The sequence below is a fragment of the Homarus americanus genome, unplaced genomic scaffold (assembly GCF_018991925.1).
Source record: "Homarus americanus isolate GMGI-L3 unplaced genomic scaffold, GMGI_Hamer_2.0 scaffold11022, whole genome shotgun sequence".
In the NCBI taxonomy this organism is placed as follows: Eukaryota; Metazoa; Arthropoda; class Malacostraca; order Decapoda; family Nephropidae; genus Homarus; species Homarus americanus.
In genome coordinates this window covers 6,265,001-6,285,362 of record NW_024737068.1, presented here as the reverse complement: position 1 = coordinate 6,285,362, position 20,362 = coordinate 6,265,001, and the positions used below count along the sequence as shown (strand labels likewise).

The window sequence follows — 20,362 nt, the reverse complement described above, 5'->3', positions numbered from 1 at the left end:
ATGAATGCTGGTAATGCGATTTTGGAGACTTTGTGCACGCCAACTCCTGCTAGACGTACAGGGCGAGTAGCTTGTGTCTACTGTACTGGGAGTCTTCCAAGGAGAGGTTCATGGCCTTTGTAAATATGGCTCTAAGAAGTTCATCGTACTCTTGCAACATGTGGCTGTCGAATGACGGTGCTCACCTGAGGAAATACGTTGGCCTGGGCGCAGAGAAGCACTTCGTTAGGAGATACAGGGCATCGTGGACGTCCAGGTGACCTATTTTTTTTTCCATCTCTTTTTAAGTCGTTCAGTTTACTCCGGTGGATGAATGGAATCGTATTGACGCCCAGTGGTGACCCGAGCAGGACGCTGTTGGCCGGGTGGATGGTGTTCTCATCATCCGAGATGATTTTACACTTGGAAGCGTTGAGGGTGAGGCCTAGTGCTCCTCCCTCGGCCAGCACTCGACTGACGTCCTTTGGAACCGACTCCGACGAACCCGCCAGAGTGCCGTCATCCAAGAACCACATGTTAATTTCGCTGGTCAGGCTGTCTATGAGCCCCTTTTGCTGTTACTTAAAAAGGTAGTGGGGAAAGTGGATCCATTTGCGATTTCATGTTAACCGAAGAGGAGGGTTGGGTCCTTGCTGAGTCTCGCAGTCATGAAGGTCAGCAGACAGCGGAAATGGAAATGGACGGCTTTGATCACCTTATCTCCCCTGGTCTGGTTGAAGACGTTTTTGAAGTATAATTTGATTATCACTCGGTCTTCACTGGCGTTGTTAATGAAGGCCCTCACTGCGTGGACTCTGCTGCTTCAGAACCTTGGGGATTCCGAACCGTAGTTGATTTGGTGTTAACAGTGAGGCGGCTCCCTGGCTCCACGGCTGCCCTGGCGGCGGAGATTGTTACCTGAAGCAATAGCCTGACTGACTAGCTGCCTGACTGACTGGTTGGTAGGTTGGTTGACTGGCTGGCTAGTTGGTTGACTGGGTGGCTGACCCATCATCGCAGCGTCCTCTCGCTGCAGGTATTCTCCAGGTAAAGATACGAGACGAAAGGGCTCACCTAAAGATGTGCCACGAGTTTATTTCACGTGATGATCAACCACCTTAACTCTACATAGGGGGTTAGGTTAGGTTAGGTTAGATTAGGGTGGTTAATCGCAAGCCAAAATAAGTTAGGGGGTTAATCGTAAGGTGATCCACCGAAAGACCAATATACGGTGTGTAATGAATCAGCAGGTAATTTTACGGCTTTATGTTTCACTAAATAAGAAAAAAATATATACCTTGTCCATAATGTAGTAAGACTTACTTCATGTCGAAACTATTTAGACATAAGAACATAAGAAAATAAGGAGTCTGCAATAGGCCGGTTGGCCTGTGCATGGCAGCTCCTGTCGGAGTTACTACCACTCTCTAACATCCATGAATCTATCTAGCCTCCTTTTTGAAACTTTCCAGAGTTCACTTACTACAAAGTTGCTAAGCTTGTTCCCTCGTCCACCACCCTATTTGTGAACCAGTTTCTTCCTATCTAAACCTAAACTTATCCAACTTGAATCCGTTGCTCCGAGTCCTATCCTGCTCGGATATTATAAGAACTTTATCTATATCCCCTTTATTGATTCCTTTCACCCACTTAAATACTTCTATCATATCTCCCGCACTCTTCGTCTTTCTAGGGAATGCAAGTTAAGTTTCTTTAACCTATCCTGATATGGAAGGTTTCTAAGTCCCTGAATCATTTTTGTCATTCTTCGCTGCACCGACTCTAGTGAATTTATATCCATTCTATAATAGGGGCACCAGAACTGAACCGCATAATCGAGGTGCGGCCTAACTAGCGCAAGATATAGTTGCAATAAGACCTCTGCACTCTTGTTACTTACACTTCTAGATATAAAACCCAATACTCTGTTTGCCTTATTTCGAACATTAACGCACTGTTTTCTAGGCCGTAGGTCCGGGCTTACAAGTACCCCTAGGTCTCTTTCACAAGTCGACTTCTCTAGGTTGATGTTGTTCAGGCTGTATACATTATAAGTATTTGTTCTTCCAATATTAAGTACGCTGCACTTGCTGGTGTTGAATTTCATTTGCCATTTTTCAGACCACCCCTGCAGTTTATTTAGATCCTCCTGTAATGCATTTGCATCCTGCCCTGAATTAATTTGCCGCCCTATTTTGGTGTCATCCGCAAACTTGCTTATGTCACTGCTGATCCCAGTATCTAGATCGTTTATGTAGATTATGAACAAGAGTGGGCCTAGTACTGACCCCTGGGGAACCCCACTGGTTACACGGCCCCACTCAGATTTAACACCATCTACGCTGACCCTCTGCGTTCTATCGGTGAGCCATGATTTTATCCAATTTAAAACTTTCCCTCGATACCATGAGCCTTAATTTTTCTCAGAAGCCTCTGATGCGGTACTCTGTCAAATGCTTTGCTAAAGTCTAAGTAAATAACATCGTAATTTTCGTCATTATCTACTACCTCGAAGACTTTCCTAAAAAACGTTAGCAGATTTGTTAGACAAGATTTTCCCTTTGTAAACCCATGTTGAGAGTCGTAGATTAATTTGCTTTTCTCTAGATGCGATCGGATGCTATCTGCTATAATTGATTCAAGAAATTTCCCCACTACTGACGTCAAACTGATCGGCCGGTAATTTGACGCTGATGCTCTGTCTCCCTTTTTAAATATGGGTACTACATTCGCCTGTTTCCACAACTCTGGCACAACTCCAGTGTCTAATGATTTTGTAAATAAATTTACGAGGGGTCCGCTAATCTGTTCCCTACACTCTTTTAAGACTCGAGAAAAAATTTCATCCGGCCCTGGGGATTTTGTGTTCTTTAGTTTATTTATCTTCTTAAGAACATCCTCTTTTCTGATGGTGATATTCTTTAATTTCTCTTCTTCCTTTCCCTTAAATATCAGTTCCACCTCCGGAATTTCATCGCAAATTTCTTCTGTGAAAACTGATAAGAAGTAGCTGTTCAATGCTTTGCTCATGTCTTCACTGCCATTTATCAATTCTCCCCTCCCTGACTTAAAAGGCCCAACTTTGTCCTTGACCTTTGTCCTATATACCTGGAAAAATCCCTTGGGATTCGCCTTGGATTCTCTTGCTATTTTGATTTCATAGTCTCTCTTTGCTTTCCTTACATTTTTCTTAACATTCCTAGATAGTTCATTATACCTGTTTCTGAGCTGCTCCTCCCCTCCCTTTAATTTCTTATATATTCCTTTCTTTATTCCTATGTCATGTTTAAGTTTTCTGGTCATCCACCTTGGCTCATTCTTATTTGACCTAATTTTTCTGTATGGTATATTTTGTTCTTGTGCTTTATGTAGTATACTAGTGAATATATTATAGTCATGATCAATTGTTGTGTCATCTATGACCTCACCCCTTCCTACTGGGGACTGACGTGACTGTTCCCAGGTGACCTCACCTAGGTACCTTCTTAACCCCTGATAATCCGCCAACCGAAAGTTTGGGACTCTGATCATATTGTCATTGTTTTCGTTTCCCAATTAGACATACAACTCAGTGCATTAGAATTATATCAAGTTAAACCGGGAGAATTATATGACGTTAAATGGGAGAATTTTATGTTGTAAAAAATAGGAGATTTATATAATCTTAAATTGGGGGAATCATATTGTAACTTGGGAAATTATATAATGTAAAACAAAATGGGAGGATTACGTAGTGTTGAAATAGGAGAGATATGTTATTATTAAGACTGAGAGATATATTGAGACATATTTGTTAATTTTGCTGGATAGGGAAACTGGGTAGAGGGAGACATACAGAGAGATAATGTTAGAGAAATTGATGGTAAAGGAGAAGAGGGGGAAGAGGTGAAATGAAATAAATAGTAAATCAAATGAGAGAGAGAGAGAGAGAGAGAGAGAGAGAGAGAGAGAGAGAGGCCTCCATCACTTAAGATTCTGTAAGATACATAAGTTTTATATGAAGACTTCTTATATTCTAAACCGGAGATAAGATAAAGGAAATAGAGACTCGGTGTAAATTCAACATCATCTTCATCTCTATGTTCATATCGTATGTTAAGAGAGCAAGATGGGTTCTCACCTCTGGTAATTGGAGAAAATTATCTTAAGAATCTCTGAGAAACAGGAAAGGGGATAGTACCTGTCTAATGAACGACTTTTGGACGGGAGACGGTAAGATGAGTGGGAGATAGAGTCTCTCTCTCTCTCTCTCTCTCTCTCTCTCTCTCTCTCTCTCTCTCTCTCTCTCTCTCTCACAGGCTGCCTCAGTTTACCATGTTGCATGCAATATTGACCAGAGTTTCCATATTGCAGGCATCTTAAATTTACCACATTGCTTGAACCACACACACACACACACACACACACACACACACACACACAGGGCACCATTAAGTAATTTTTCCATGTTATCGAAAACACATAGGCAAATAACTCAAGCAGGAGTTATAAGCAAGAGTGCAAAATGGCAAAGTAAACAACAGCATCCTGCAACACTGACCGACACTCAAACACAAATCGACAGACACATTGACGGACATACTGACAAACTGACAGACACAATGACGCACCAGCTTCTTTATAATTGTATTCACATTCAGAATACTAAATTAAGATACATGTAAATTATATGTTTTAATTCACACTGGAGTTATGTTTGTATGAAAAAAGAATTAAAAGAGCAGCTGGACAAACCTTTTTCTCTTCTCTTCCTCTTTCTCATTCTTTCTCAATTTCGTTCATCTCTCTCTCTCTCTCTCTCTCTCTCTCTCTCTCTTTCTCTCTTTACTCTGTTATCGTCTTCTCTTACTTTTACCTCTTCACCCTCTCATCTTTCTCGATATATATATATATATATATATATATATATATATATATATATATATATATATATATATATATATATATATATCTCCGTTTCTGTTATTCTACCCTCTTCTGCTTCCCCTTCCTCGTCTCTCCCCTCATCCTCCTCTCTTTCTTTCTCCATTGTTTGTTCCTGGAAGTGTTTGTTGGAATCCCATAGAAACTCTCTCAGTAGAAATAACTCTTTTTTCTTGTCTAGATCATTGCCTTGTAAGGGGGATTGATATGAGGTGGCCAGTGTTGAAGTATCACCACGAACAAAACACCACTATCGTTTGGGCTTCGGGAGTTATGAATTAGATTAACTTAACCTAAGCTAACTTGATAATAATCTAACCTACTCAAGCCAATCTTATTCTTGCCTTACGTAATTTAACTGTGAAAGTGGGTCCCATATAGGCATGACTGTCCATTAGGGTCGGTACTGCTCTCAACCACATTCACTTCCCTAAGTTGTAAGCTTAGGTACCCATTTACAACTGGGTGAACTGGGGGTGCCCGGGTACCGAGCCACCGACCCCTGGAACAGGATGCGAGCGTTGTAGCCACTTGACCAACATTAATGCCCCTAACTACCCACTAATCTTTATAGTATTAGTTTTGTAAAGCGTAGTTATTTTGTTTCGACTATCTCAAAAATCCAAAACAATAACACTTCAATTGTCCTTCAGGTGGCAGTTACCCAACACCGTGGCCGCGACGATATAATCCTCCCAAAAAGAGTTTCTTCCAATTTTTCTCAATTTTGTGCTGTTTTCCTGCACATCTTTATTGCTTTTAACGCTTGTCGAGTTCTTTTATAGCCTCTTACTATCGCATAAAAGAACAATTCATGGCAGGTAACGGAGAAATGTAATCCCGTTGAAACAGTGATAAACACAAGAGCGTTAACACTTGTCATCCTCCGGCCAACACCACACAGTTTGATAACTTTGTTCTGACTTTAAAGCAAAATGAGTTATAAGAAGAACCAATGTTAAGAATGTTTTGGGATCGATAGTTTGAAAGTTTTTTTTTATTCAGTTTTAAGAACAAATTGTTATCGTGAACTTATTTTCAGACGATTTACGGTAAATATTCTCAAAGTTTTAAAACTTTATTTTTGAAACTTTTATAAGAAGGGATGCTGTGGCTGGGCGGATACATTTTGTCGTTAAGATTGTTGGTTCGTCTCCAGGGCATCCCTAGTTCACCCAACTGTGAATGAATACCTAACTTTAACGTTCAGGAAATAAAGGCAGTCGGGCTTATGGGCTCCACGTTCACATGATAAAAACATCTAACTGGTTGTCTTAAGAGATGGGACAAAGACAGAGGCCAACATGGAGACGAAGCTGCCTTGATTTTTATACAGTAACTAGATAGGTTTTTCATCCCTAGTTACGAGAGAAAATAATCTTACGAAACGATTAGAATTTAGAGTCTAAGGTGAGATACAAATTTAGGGTTAATATTATATAATTACTAGGAATGATACGAGATAACATATAATGACAAACGAGCGGACACCAAGGGTACGAGATGGACAGATAGACAGCTATATAAAAGAAATGGACGGGTAGACAAACAAAAGGATAAAGGAAAGGACAGAATAAAACGGACAAATAATTAAACAACAAACATACAAACAAACGAAGAGACCAACCACAATAAACTAGAATGTATTTCACCGTCTGATTTAAAACACAAATATGACGTGAAAATTACCCTTAAAGTTTACCCTTTACAAGTTACAATCGTACAGCACCAGTTAGGAGACAAAACTTAAGATACTTGGTCTTTTTCTGCTGTTTATCTACTTTCATTTAGTCACTTAACTGATGGTAAGTGAACGTATCTGGTTAAGGTATAGTCACAGCTTAAGTTTGAAGCCATTGTGACCTTTAATTTGTCTCTTAACTGACGGTAAGTGAGCGTTATCTAGTTAAAGTAATCTTAGTAATAATATTTTTTTTATCGTAAGTCATTTCAGTTACATATATTCTTACATTTGCACTTACGAGAAATAATCCTTACTTTACGAGCGTTTGTGAATCTGCACCCTGGACTACCATCAACGTTAACCCGACCCACCATATTTGATATATATATTCGCCACGTATATCAAAAAGGATTTACTATTATATCCCAACCTATCCTTAACATAGGAAAAATATACCCCCCGAGTATACGATATATGTGCAACGCTTCCCCCCGCCCTCATTATTTAGATATGACTTACGGTCTCTAATTAACTCGTATATCAGATTATAATGTCCCATATATCGTAAGCTTACTGCGTATATAATGGGCGATTTTAATGGAATTTGAAGGTAGACTTAAAGAATTACTTATTTTTTTACCCCCCTCGGTCAAAACTAGAAATTAATTTAGATATACAAATGGAGTAATGTTGACTTGACCACTTGACATGCAGGGAAAGTGTTTACTGATAGATGTTGTAAAATACATACTGACGCCTGCTTGTGAGTACACCGTAACACCTGCTTATAGGTACACATTAACACCTGCTTATAGGTACACATTAACACCTGCTTGTAAGTACACATTAACACCTGCTTATAGGTACACATTAACATCTGCTTGTAAGTACACATTAACACCTATTGAGTCACTTCACAAACGTCAAATTTTGTTTATTAAGATTCTTCAATAGATACTCTCCCATACATAGTTTACGGTAATATTATGATCTGTAAAGTCAATTGCCTTGTTAAGTGTCGTAGTGTGACAATTAATGCACTTATCACACTTTTTACTTGCAATCTGCATACTAATGTACTTGTTATACTTTAGTCACTTTAATACATATCTCAGTTATTAATTTGCATACTCAGTATAAAGATGATGATATACAGAATAATGTAGTTAACACACAGTACACTTAAGTACACTTGCCAGTAACAAAAGAATACACAGATAACGCAATATGATCACTAATGTACTTAACACACAGTATACACTTTTCTACACCCACCCAGTGAGGGGAAGTTACGCTGGGCAGTTTTCACGACTAAGCACTAAACACATTATTGGCCACGAGCGATAATGAGAGCGTGTCCTGCTGTTATTGGTGTTTAATTAGGTCATTGAAGCTGAGTAGATGGGTAGTCCGACCACCTGTTACACGAGGCAGTAATTATGGAATCTCAATTATGCAGTTTCACTTAACCTCACTCATCTGTAGTGTTCCTCTGTAGTAATTACAAATTTTACTGCAGATACTTTAAAAATTTTGCTTGAAACTCACATTTCACTAAGTTCACTATTTATTTTTAAAAGAAAATCACTTTAAATTTCACTGTTAAATAATGTTTTATAATATCTTATTTAATTCTTAATTTTTTTTATCAATAACATCAGCGTAATAACGTTATTCTAAAATGTTCTTCAATTTCTTTATACTTATTTTTTTTTCTTTCAATCTTACTTACCTTAAGTTTACTTGATTAGCCTACAATATTTTAAAATTTCACTTAAATTTAAAACCATCTAAATAAACCAGTGAAATTGAAATATATTTTAGGTTACTCAAGTTCACTCGTGTAAACTATTTTGTTCTCAGAGTCAATATATATCTCCACATGTTTATTCCTAAAATCTGTTTCTATTTCAACTAACTCACTAATATCAATCTTTACCAATAAATCCCACTAAGATAACTTTTTAAACCCCAATTTTTGTTTGGCAATCTGGTAATTACACGTGAATAATTCTACAATTTATCTAGTCTGATATTAAGATTTAAATGAAGGATTGAGTCATTTTCCTCATAACCCAGCCTTTCATACAAGAAATAGTGTGTGTGTGTGTTATATTTTCTATAGGTTGTCTCTGTAATCGCCAGCCGGGTGAAGGTGGCAGGTATAACAGAGTAATCTACTTCCTGATACACTCCTTCCTCTATAGATTAAACCATTTCTCCTAATCATTCACACACACACACACACACACACACACTGGTCAACACCATACATCACTCCCACATAGTGGCCCTGACAATGACAAACGCCTTAGCTATATTCATTCACTCCAAAAGTACGTCCTTGGTCTCACACACACACACCATCAATCACTGTTTGTATGTGTGTATGTATGTGAGAGAGAGAGAGAGAGAGAGAGAGATACAGTAAATCAGAGCCACCATCCATCATCAGTGTGCTTGGTGGGCGAGTGGTTATCACACTGGCTTTGGCAATCCACTAGTCCCGAGTTCGAATCTCCTACACTGAGGAGTTACAGTCATAAGTGTGGTTAAGAGCTGGTTATTGCTTACGTTTATCTACTCTTGATTTAGAAACATTCTTTACGTGAGACAAGAAACCACCAGTCATATTTCGACAGAAGGAAGGCCTCTGAGCTGAAGAACTACTGCCCAGAGCCAAGCTAAATCGGACAGACGGACAGACGGATACAGAGATGGACAAAAACACTTATTGGCTTCATCCGATGGCTGAGGGGTCATGGAAGTGATATGCCACGTGCCGTGTAAGAGTGCCCCCCCTCTCCTCCCTCTCTGATAACTGCCTTCATAGGGTCCAATTCAATTAAAATTCAGGATTTAGGGGAACTGAGTGATGTCAACTGCGCTCCTGAAATTCCTTGTTTTTCGACAGAATTTAGCTTGAGAGTAAAGTGGTCATTTCGGCCCTCTCCACCTGACTCATCTAGGCACACAGCAGGACATGGTGAGATTGCTGAATTCAAATCCCTTCAACCCGACTCCCGAATATCAGTGGTGTTGTTAGTTTCTACCCTGGTGTTGCTGGTGGCGTTGGTGTCTACAATGGTGGTGATGTTGATTCTATAGTGGTGGTTGTGATGTTGATGATTCTACCTTGGTGTTGGTGGTTATAGCTGGAGACTGTCTTATATCACCGTTTTCTTTTATACTCGAAAACCAATTGTATAATCATTGTGCGGATCGTTATCATATGTTACTTAAGCCTCTGACGACACACTGCCTTCTGGCTGATAGGAAGACAGTGTGGTCGAGAGTATGAACGGCTTGAGTGAGATCTAAGAACACTATGCCTGTGTACTGACTATGATCACAGGAGATTAAAATGTCGTTGGTGTAAGACATTAGAACACTTTGAGTTGATCTTACTATGTAGTACCTGCAGTGATGATGTTACAGAAAGACTCAAGATACTGCACAGCTTTTCAGTTATAGAGGGATTGATTATTGACACGGGCGACAATGCTTTACAAGATTTTAAACACTGGATGTAAATATGTGATGGATTTAAATAATATTCAAATTATCTGGAAAATATCACTATAGTCAAGGATTATATACCTGTAGGAGACGAGATGGCAGTAATTGAGGCACTTCCTTAATGATGTATTGGAATGGTGTCATGACCCGGTGCTCCTTGTCTCAATTATTTAATGTGTCAGTTCTCCCTTCAGGACGGCCGACATCATTATTTCGTTTTCATATATTATTTCTGGATAACTATTACAATCCTCGAGGTGCTTAACAATATTTCCCACACGATTATTGTCAACGCTGATGAAATGATTTAAATGGTGAACAGTGTCTGATTATTTCGTCACTTTTATAGCAAATTTGTAACATTGTTGAGCGATATGTCGGCATCACCTTCATCTGCCTAAGACAGGTTTCACTCCCTTGTTACCAGAATTCATGAATAACTTATATCTTGACCTGTAGTATTATTGACCTTTGTGACACCAGTTAATATATCATGTATGCTTCTTCATTATTACAGAGGCATCTGGCCCGCTGGACACTGCCACTGGTGTATTAAAGACAGTGTCTCTCTCCCTGACAGTACCGGTGGTGTCAGTGACGGGGGTGGAGGGAAGGACGGTGGATCTGCCCTGTGAGGTATCGCACCCCCCAGGCGACGCCATCCTCCTCCTCCTGTGGTTCAGAGACCACCTCACCACCCCCATCTACAGGTGAGAGAACGATATGCAGTGACGGAGACGTATAGAGATGTGTAGCGGTACCTTGTGTGTGTGTGTGTGTGTGTGTGTGTTCGGTTTGTAAATTATGTTAATTTCTTAGAAATGTATTTAAGTTCCCTTTAATACGTACATAGACAAGTGTAACTTACGTGCTAAGAAATTACTGGTAATCCCACATTAAATAATTATGAACCATTTACTTCAAAGTATAAAGTATTGAGAGCCTTGAACCGTATCACTGTGAACCACCCAGCTGTCAACACAGTGGCTGGCAGGTTCCATTTGGTAATTACAAGAGCACTCCCGTGATGATGGCCCCATAATCCCGATATGCTTATCAGTATACATTTAAAGTTGTGGCGCTCACTGTTGAGTCATCATATGAACCATTCAGCCTCCAAGGTATTGCTGGTTGCTAGTTAGTTTGACCTCTAAGCCGCTGTTGTTGGCAGGGAACAAAAGAGACGTGTCAACACTGGCCTGTAAGGAATTTTATCATTTTATTTTATTTTATTTTTTTACGTTGCAATAGAGTTAAGTTCAAGTTTATTTGCCCTTAGAATTAAATGGTGGTAGTTACCTCGCCTTAGGGAGGTTGAACAAACTACCCACCACCAGCTGGGACATTCTTGTGATCCGCCCCTCGGAAAATGTTCTTTGTTTTGCCTCGGGTGGGTGGCGAGTTACGTAACGGTTTACATAATTTCGTAAATATATAATTTTCTTAATTTTCATGTAAGTAATCATTATTCTCTACTTTTTTCATCCGAATTTTGTTTTTATATTTTCACATTTAAACAATTTACCATAACATAATAAATATAAACAGGAAAGTGTCGTCTCCCGGTAACAACTAAATGATTGCAATATATTATGTTTTATAAGAATATTTTCCCTCAGATAATAATGCCGTCCTGAAATACGCTCACTAACTAATAACTTCCACAACGCATTACCAGGTTCATTCTTACTTCAACTAATACTCCTCTTAACCTCATGAATATCAACTGCTGAATTAATGTGTTTTCCTTCTTTTAGAATACATGCTCCACTCTTGTTCCTTAAGAGGACACTGTCTTATCTGATGTCTGGGGTCACTTCACTCTCACATTAAACGTCCTTAAAACTAAATAATACACAATGTTATTATTAAGTAATTTATATTAGTATCTCCATCAATCGTCAATTCGTCAAAACCCCCAGTAACACTTACCACCATCACTTTCTAAACTATAAAATTCGGTATAAATTTATAACTGTACGAACGAGGGTTGTCCTGAGCGAGAACCAGAGACCCTTGGAATAGGAGACCAACTTATCCACTCGGCCACCGCATCTCCTTTATCATTATTACAAGTCCCTGAATCTTGGGGGAGTATCATATATCTTAATCAGAACTAATTAAGGATATCCAACATCTTTAAACTACAATTCTCTAGATCACGTAAGACTGAGGCCTCTCTTAAGCCTATATATATATATCTTAATTAGATCTTGTTAAAACCTTCAGATATCTTTCCTGCAACATGGCGTCAGACGGGCGTATCTTAACTTACCAATATCTCAAGTCGTCTCCGTCACAAGTTCACCCTCTGAGACGCCGTGAAAGTCTCACCATTGATCTTCTCTGTGATCTTTAACTTGATGACCTTGTTTGACCTCCAGGGCTCAATTCCCAGACGATCTCAGGGGCTTAAAAGTGCGTCATTGAGCTCTACATTGAGTCTACTTTATGTCAGGTAGATACAAAGTGGATATGAAGTGGCGGTAAGAGTGGATTCATGTGTTGGTTAAGTCCACTTTACAGCACGTGTCTCTGGATGGGTAAAAATTCTTGTGGTTTGTCTTACAGAAAATGTTTGGTTGGTTCGAGTTATTATTTTTTATTCTGTAACTCATCTATCTATCTATCTATCTATCTATCTATCTATCTATCTATCTATCTATCTATCTATCTATCTATCTATCTATCTATCTATCTATCTATCTATCTATCTATCTATCTATCTATCTATCTATCTATCTATCTATCTATCTATCTATCTATCTATCTATCTATCAGTCTGTCTGTCTGTCTGTCTGTTGTTTTATCAGTGCTCTCTCTCTCTCTCTCTCTCTCTCTCTCTCTCTCTCTCTCTCTCTCTCTCTCTCTCTCTCTCTCTCTCTCTCTCTCTCTCTCTCTCTCTCTCTCTCTCTTCTCCTTCTCCTCTCTTGTAAATTATAACCCTTCGTTTTTTCTTTCCCAAGAGTCCACACCAATGTTTACACTCTTGACTGGGGGAAAAAATTCCTCCACACATATTTAATTTCCCTGAAAAAACAAGCAATAAAATAAGCTTAGTGTAGGAAGCTGTTGACTTAACCGGCCCTTGGTTGCCCAGGGATAATCTTTACTCGCATATTTAAATATATATATATATATATATATATATATATATATATATATATATATATATATATATATATATATATATATATATATATATATATATATATATATATATGTATATATTAATTTTCCTTTTGATTTATATTATTTTGCTTATTTTAATTTCGTTATTTTTGTGTAATTGTTTTGTAATATATGTTTATTTTTTTAGTATTTTGTTTTACCTATTTGCATAGTAATATTCTATACAGTTTTCAGTTATTAATTATCTTTAGTTCTGCTTTTCTTTTTTCTCTCTACTCTTTCTTTATCATTCAGCATCTCATAATTGAATTTTAATACTTCTATCGTGTATAATATAGATCAGTTTATTATTCATATTCTTGCAAGAGTCAAGTAAACAATTAATGTGGTACCTGCAATGGTCGTCAGAGGAGATTAATTATTCACCACTGGTTATACTATACAACTTCACTGGTGGTCAGCACTAAAGCATGTCAAGTGAGAATTGCTGAAAATTCTTATATATTGCTGAAAATTACAGTTTTTTGATGTGGTATGTTAATTCAGAAACACACACACACACACACACACACACACACACACACACACACACATATACTTTGTTGTGTGTTATCATGAGAGAGTACTAACCTAGACACTCAATCCTGGAGGGAGTCATCACTAGAACTCACTCAATTTCTTACGAGTCAGTCTTCTACTTGTGGGTTAAGACAGCTGGGTCACGCTGTCCTACACACCCCGGGGAGTCCTCACTTAAAATGAACACTGTAAACTTCTTCTCTGTTACACGCTTTACGCTTTAAGACCTCAGTTGGTGAAGCAGTGATACATTATAACACCAACAGTCTAGAAGCGCTTAAAGACTTCAGCATCAGTTGTTGAAGCACTAAAATAAATTATAACATCAATATCAACAAGCCTGTGTCTAAACAAAGGAATAAACAGTTATAGTAATATTTTTTTGGCAGGGAGTAGTTATGAACCTAAGGGTGAGTACGTTCTTGAAGATCTTTAGTTGTTGAAGTGAAGTAGCTCATTTAAAACGTCAACATCAATTCAATTCTTCTGGGACGGTTCTGAAGGCGGTAAAAATCGTCCCTGGGGTGTAGTAAATGTGTTGTATTGTTCTCCTGGAATAATGCCACGCGAGTCAAAATGTCAACAGACGAAATTTTATCTGAGAAATAACATTTTAGACTAAATACTAATTTTTATCTATTATTAAATCTAACTGGATAAAATTGCATAGGGAAATTTCTCTATAGATAAAAAGCTGTATCAGTAGATAGAATGTCACTGGACAAAATTCCACCAAAAATAACTTTTAGACAAAATCCCAACACCAGATTGATAAAACTTGACCAATGTATTATGCCAATGTGATTTTGTCCAATGGCATATATTGTTTGATGATATTTTGTTCTTTGTGTAAGTTTGTCCAGTGGTAAAAAAATAGCAAATGATAATTTTTTTTTTAATTTGAGGAATTTTGTCCAGCGAAATAAACAAACAAAAGCCTAATGGACGTTTTTCTAGGGATTTTGTCCACAGAAGATTCATCTGATGAGATTCTTCAGTGGGATTTCGTCCAATGGGATTACTCCACGATTCCTTTTATATTCTAAAGAAATCCGGCAGTATGGCAACGGAGGGGCGGGGGGGGGTTGTCTCTTTTAGAAGTCGACCATTACGGGAGAGTTAAAGCAAGATTTAAAGTTGTGTTATCCTGGCAGTAATTGTCTTTTGCTTAAGATACACCAGTTGTTCCTTGATTCCTATCTCTCTCTCTCTCTCTCTCTCCTCGCTCTCTCTCTCTCTCTCTCAGTAATGTGTCTGCAGGTTTTTTTGTATAAGGTTAATGAATAGTCTAAGGAGGGAAGAGAAAGAGGGGGAGAAGAAGAAGGATCAAGGAAGAAGAGGAAGAGAAGAGGAAGAAGAATCAAGGAAGAAGAGGAAGAAGGAACATAGAAGAGGAAGAGGAGGATAAGGAGAAGGATCAAAGAAGAAGAAGAGGAGAAGAATAAGGAATAAAGACCCGAAGGAGAAGGGATAAAGACGAGGAAGATGAGAAGAAGAAATATATAAGATAAATAAAGGATAAGGGGAGGAGGAGCAGAGGGAGAATGAAAACGTAAGCACCAGACTGAAAATGATGAAGTATCAAGAATGAGAGGAAAAAATAATAGGTCGAAAATAAGGAGGAAACAACAATAATTCATGGAGAGAAAAGAAGGAGGAGGAGGAAGAGGAAAGCAGACTGAAAGAAAGTAGGAAGCAGTAAATTACAACAAGGGCGGAAACATCAGGCATGATACATAATAAAAGAGGGAGAGAAGGACAGAGGAAGAGATAAAGAGACAGACAGAGAAAGGGAGAGAAAGAGAGACAGAGTAATAAATAGAAAGAGAAATACAGAGAAAGAGAGACCAGAAGAAAAGAGATTGAGTGAAAAAGTAAAATTATAAAAGAGAGAGAGAGAGATAGAGAGAGATGAAGAAAAAGAGAAGCAAAGAAAGAGATAAAGAATGCCAAAGACACAAACACAGACAGAACGAAAGAGAAAGATTGAAAGACAGAGATGGGGAAATAAATAAATCCAGATAGGCAAAAGTTAAATTGAGAAAGAGAGAGAGATAGCGGAAGACAGATAGAGACAGAGAAAGAGACAGAAACTCACAACACATAAGACAGCTCAAAAGTTTAATCTCCTTGTAGCTGATTTTTTTTCGATTCCTCTCCTACAACTTATAATCTTTACTTATATACAGTATTAACCTCTTATTTCCTATGTAATTCGTATAATCTATTTGTCTTTATTTAATTGTACTCCCCAACCCCCCCCTCCCTACCTCTACTCTCATGCTTTTCTTCTATATTTTGTATTATTATTATTATTATTATTATTATTATTATTATTATTATTATTATTTTGTTGTTGTCTATTTCCGTCGTTCTTGTCCGGGAAACTTGCCAGACACTTTTTAAGGTAAAATTTTGGACGCAACACTGACCACAGGCTTCAGGAAAGACGTGTGATTTTTTATTTAATTTTTTATTATTATTTTTTTTTTTTTGACTCATTTTCTTGACGGTATGATATTGGAAATTGGACATAGAATATAATAATAGTTTTTGTTTTCTCACATAATTAAGGATTAATAATTTTTTTATTTTATTTATTGTTTATATATTGTGTTTTATCATATATTATTCCTTAATCCCTAAATTCGGTTACCTGGTAATTTAATTAAGTTTAATAATAATTAGTGTTTATGCATTTTTAATCATTCTAAATACGTTCACATTTTGTATTAACTTCAGAATTATAATTTGAAGTTTTGGTTATTTTCATTATTAAAATTCTTATTTATTTTATGAAGAGATGATAGCCTGATGGCGTAGAGTTAATGAGGCAGAGAACAGAAGGTAGTGAGTGTGGCAGGGAGGAGGAGGAAGGGGGAGGGGGAGGAGGAGGAATGAGGAAGAGAAGGAGGAGGAAGGAGGAAAAGGAGGGAGGGAGGAAGAGAAAAAGGAAGAGAAGAAGGAGGACGAGAACGAAAGAAGGAGGGGGAGGAGGCCAGAGAGCTTGTAACTCCTCAGTCTCTCATACATTTTAATTGTTGATGACTCGTATAATTGCAAACTCACTTACTCACGAAAAGGTCTTATGTTGAAGCCCAGTAATGCATGATAATATTCACGAAATAAGACCAGAAAAAGTCGTAGCTCGTGAAATTTAGTTGTTGACTTGTAGTATATTGTAGTGCTAACCTGTAATACACACACACACACACACACACACACACACACACACACACACACACACACACACACATACACACACATATATATGAATTTAAAGAAGGAATACGACTTCTGAATAAACACTGAACAACTATGATGAAATTGAAATTGTGGACAGCAAATGAAAAAGACCTCTTGAGTGGGCAACATTCCAGCGTGTGTCAGCTCATATACTAAACAGAAGTGAGTGATGGTTTTGTACCCCTGCAGTTGAACGGATCTGGGGTTGGTTGGGTTTACTTGACCGTCTTGAAGGAAAAGTTTTAATGGTTTCAAGAATAATAACGTTACTAAGTTCCTGGTAATACTGACCAGACTCTTAGTGTGGGTTTTCCTGTGAGTGTAAAGTAACGTGTACGGGTCTAGATTTTGTGTAAAATTTAACAAATTTTTCTTTTATTTTCTCTCTCTCTCTCTCTCTCTCTCTTTATCGTGAGGTGTACATTAACTTCCGGCAGGTACAGCAAAAAGAAAGGCGGTCGAAATGTTTTGCAAACTGGTTATATAATAAAGAAGCAGAACGATAACTATAATTTTCAATATACTTTCCCTTGGCTTCAATTGCTTTACTCCACGTTTCCTTTAAACTCACTATGTCAGTCTTATTGAAGTATTATGACTGTTCCTCAAACACGGCTCAATGGTCTCCTTCAACTCATCATCATCCTGAAAGTGGTTCCCTCTGAGGTGGGACTTAAGGTTGTGAAACAGATAATAGTGTCTTGGGGTCAGATCTGGGCTGTGAGAGGGTGGCTGAGCTGCTTCATATCTCAGTCTTGAGTAAACTTAAGTGAAAACTGGTATTTGTGAACCAGCATATTGTCAAACAGCAGCACAACTATAGTCAGCATTTCCTATTGTTTCTCCCGGATGATGTCTCGCGCTCTTAGTACTGGGTCAACACACAGCCACCAGTGGTAGTTATTTTATGCGGCTGATGTTTCATTCGAAGAATCTCTTTGATATCCCAGAAAATTAAGGCCATGATCTTGTCGGCAAGGGGGTGACCTCTGACCTTCTTGGGGTCGGAAAATTTGTGTGCTTCCATTTGCCTGGATTCAGTTTTTATCTCAAAGCCTCAGAGATGAATCCACGTCTCATTTCCGTTTAACAAGATGGGAGAGAAAATTGACTGGGTCGGCTTCGTACAGTTCAAGGAGCTCGCAGCTTAAGACCATCCTCTTTTGTTGGTCCTAAATGCTGAGATTTGGGGAACTGATCATGTAGAAAACTTAGTCATTTCCAGATGGTCTTGGATGATGGTCACAACACTTTCATGTGGAATGTCAACCCAGCGTTTATTTCATCAACTTTCGTACGCTGGTCCTTCAGCTGGGCAACACTTGCATCTCACGCCAGACACTCCCACCATGAGTTAATTTTCTTTACCATACTTCAATGCTCAATTTTGCCCAATAACATAATATTTAGAGGTCATACATTTAACTCCTTCTAAAACTATAAATTTTATCACTTTACTCAATTTAACTGAAACAGATCCCTGAACGTTGAACTTTATGTTAAAAAATTTAGAACCCAGCCGCGTTGCTTTACCTGTGAATAGCAAAACTTTTGTTCGACCCTCGTAACACCTCCAAAACTCGTGTTATATTTATTTCTCTCTTTCTCAATATTTACCTCAACTTCCACGATGTACAACAGGCAACTGTTGTTGGACTCACGGTGTTCCTCTCTGTCTCACACTCTCTTTCTATCTCTCTCACTCCCCTCCACACACTCTCTCTCTCTCTCTCTCTCTCTCTCTCTCTCTCTCTCTCTCTCTCTCTCTCTCTCTCTCTCTCTCTCTCTCTCTCTCTCTCTCTCTCTCTCTCTCTCTCTCTCCCCACCCTCTCTCAAGATAAACCTCCAGCAGGTATCACAGGTAACAGCTCCAAGACTCACGATATATTTCCCCGTAAATTCAGCGGCGACACCTGGACTCTGGTGTTTGTTTACATTACCTCAGCCTGGGATTTAAAAATGGCAGAGACCATTTCTCTTGATGATTTCTGTTTTTAGGTCCTACTTTTGTGTGTGTGTGTGTGTGTGTGTGTGTGTGTGTGTGTGTGTGTGTGTGTGTGTGTGAGAGAGAGAGAGAGAGAGAGAGAGAGAGAGAGAACCTCGTTTATACATTTTTAGATTAATAATTTAATATGGATTGTAGATAAATATTTCCTTCGTGATTTGTTAAGAGTCATTCAACCTGAGGAACCAAAATGATTTCAATAGGTTAATTAATATTCCAAAACAAATTTTTAGTCATTGAAAGGCTTGTTATCCGTTACTTACAAAGTTTCGGTATCAGAGAGTTAAGTGACTTTTCTAAGTGAATTAAGTGATCTAGCCTGACAAGAAGTTCGTTTAAGTGGTTCTTTATACTCCATTAAATGATCAAATCGTCGAATGAAAGATAAATCCAGTATTATTGGCCGAAAGTTCAGAGTCGACCAGTTACGACCAGATTCGTTCTAGACTCCTTCAGGTTTGATTTGATTCGTCCAGATTCGTAAGGTGTCATTCAGACTCAATAAGACTCGACCATATTCGAGCACAGTCATTCAAATACGTTCAGATTCGACTAGACTCATTTCAGGCACGTTCAGGCTCCCTCATCCTCAACCAGATTCAACCAGGCTCGACCATACGTGGCTGGGACTCGTATATCCAGGAGCTGGTGTAATTACTCCTTAATGAGGCGCGTGAGGAACGACTGCTGTTGGACTTTAAGGCTGAAAATAAATCCTTTCTGCTAAAACTGAGAAATTCCCGCCGCCATCTTGTGACGTCATTACTTACAGCGTATGAGGGAAGTAAGAGTTGAAGGAATAATTTATAATTATTCTTTTTCTCTCTGCTAAACTTTCGTGATGTATGTATGTATGTATGTATGTATGTATGTATGTATGTATGTATGTATGTATGTGTGTGTGTGTATGTGTGTGTGTGTGTGTGTGTGTGTGTGTGTGAAATCATAATTATTTTTTTTTTTCTGTCTCTCCGTTCATTCTCTCTCTCTCTCTCTCTCTCTCTCTCTCTCTCTCTCTCTCTTTCTCTCTCTCTCGCCACTAGGAAGAAGGAACGACTAAGTCAATTTTCTCCCCAATAATTACTCACAATCATATCAACAGCTCCCGAACGACGATATGAATAGATAGATGGATAGAGGGAACGAGGTGGATATATTGTTGGGATATAGTTGGAGAGAGAGAGAGAGAGAGAGGAGAAAAATAAAGAAAATGAAATATAGGCAGAGAGAGACGAAGAGAGATGGAAGAGATAAAGGAACATAAAGGTAACTAGGTACGGAGCGAGAGAGACAGA

At 38.3% G+C, this 20,362-nt stretch overlaps 1 protein-coding gene across 1 annotated transcript in view; it reads left to right on the top strand.

The window, feature by feature from the left end:
• The first annotated feature begins 601 nt into the window (after positions 1-601).
• Positions 602-20,362, top strand: part of LOC121873063 (hemicentin-2-like) — a 76,866-nt gene continuing 57,105 nt past the window's right edge. Inside the window, exons 1-2 of the mRNA XM_042376379.1 lie at positions 602-653; positions 10,623-10,815. Coding sequence (XP_042232313.1) covers positions 602-653; positions 10,623-10,815 — 245 coding nt within the window. The remainder of the gene's footprint in view (positions 654-10,622; positions 10,816-20,362) is intronic.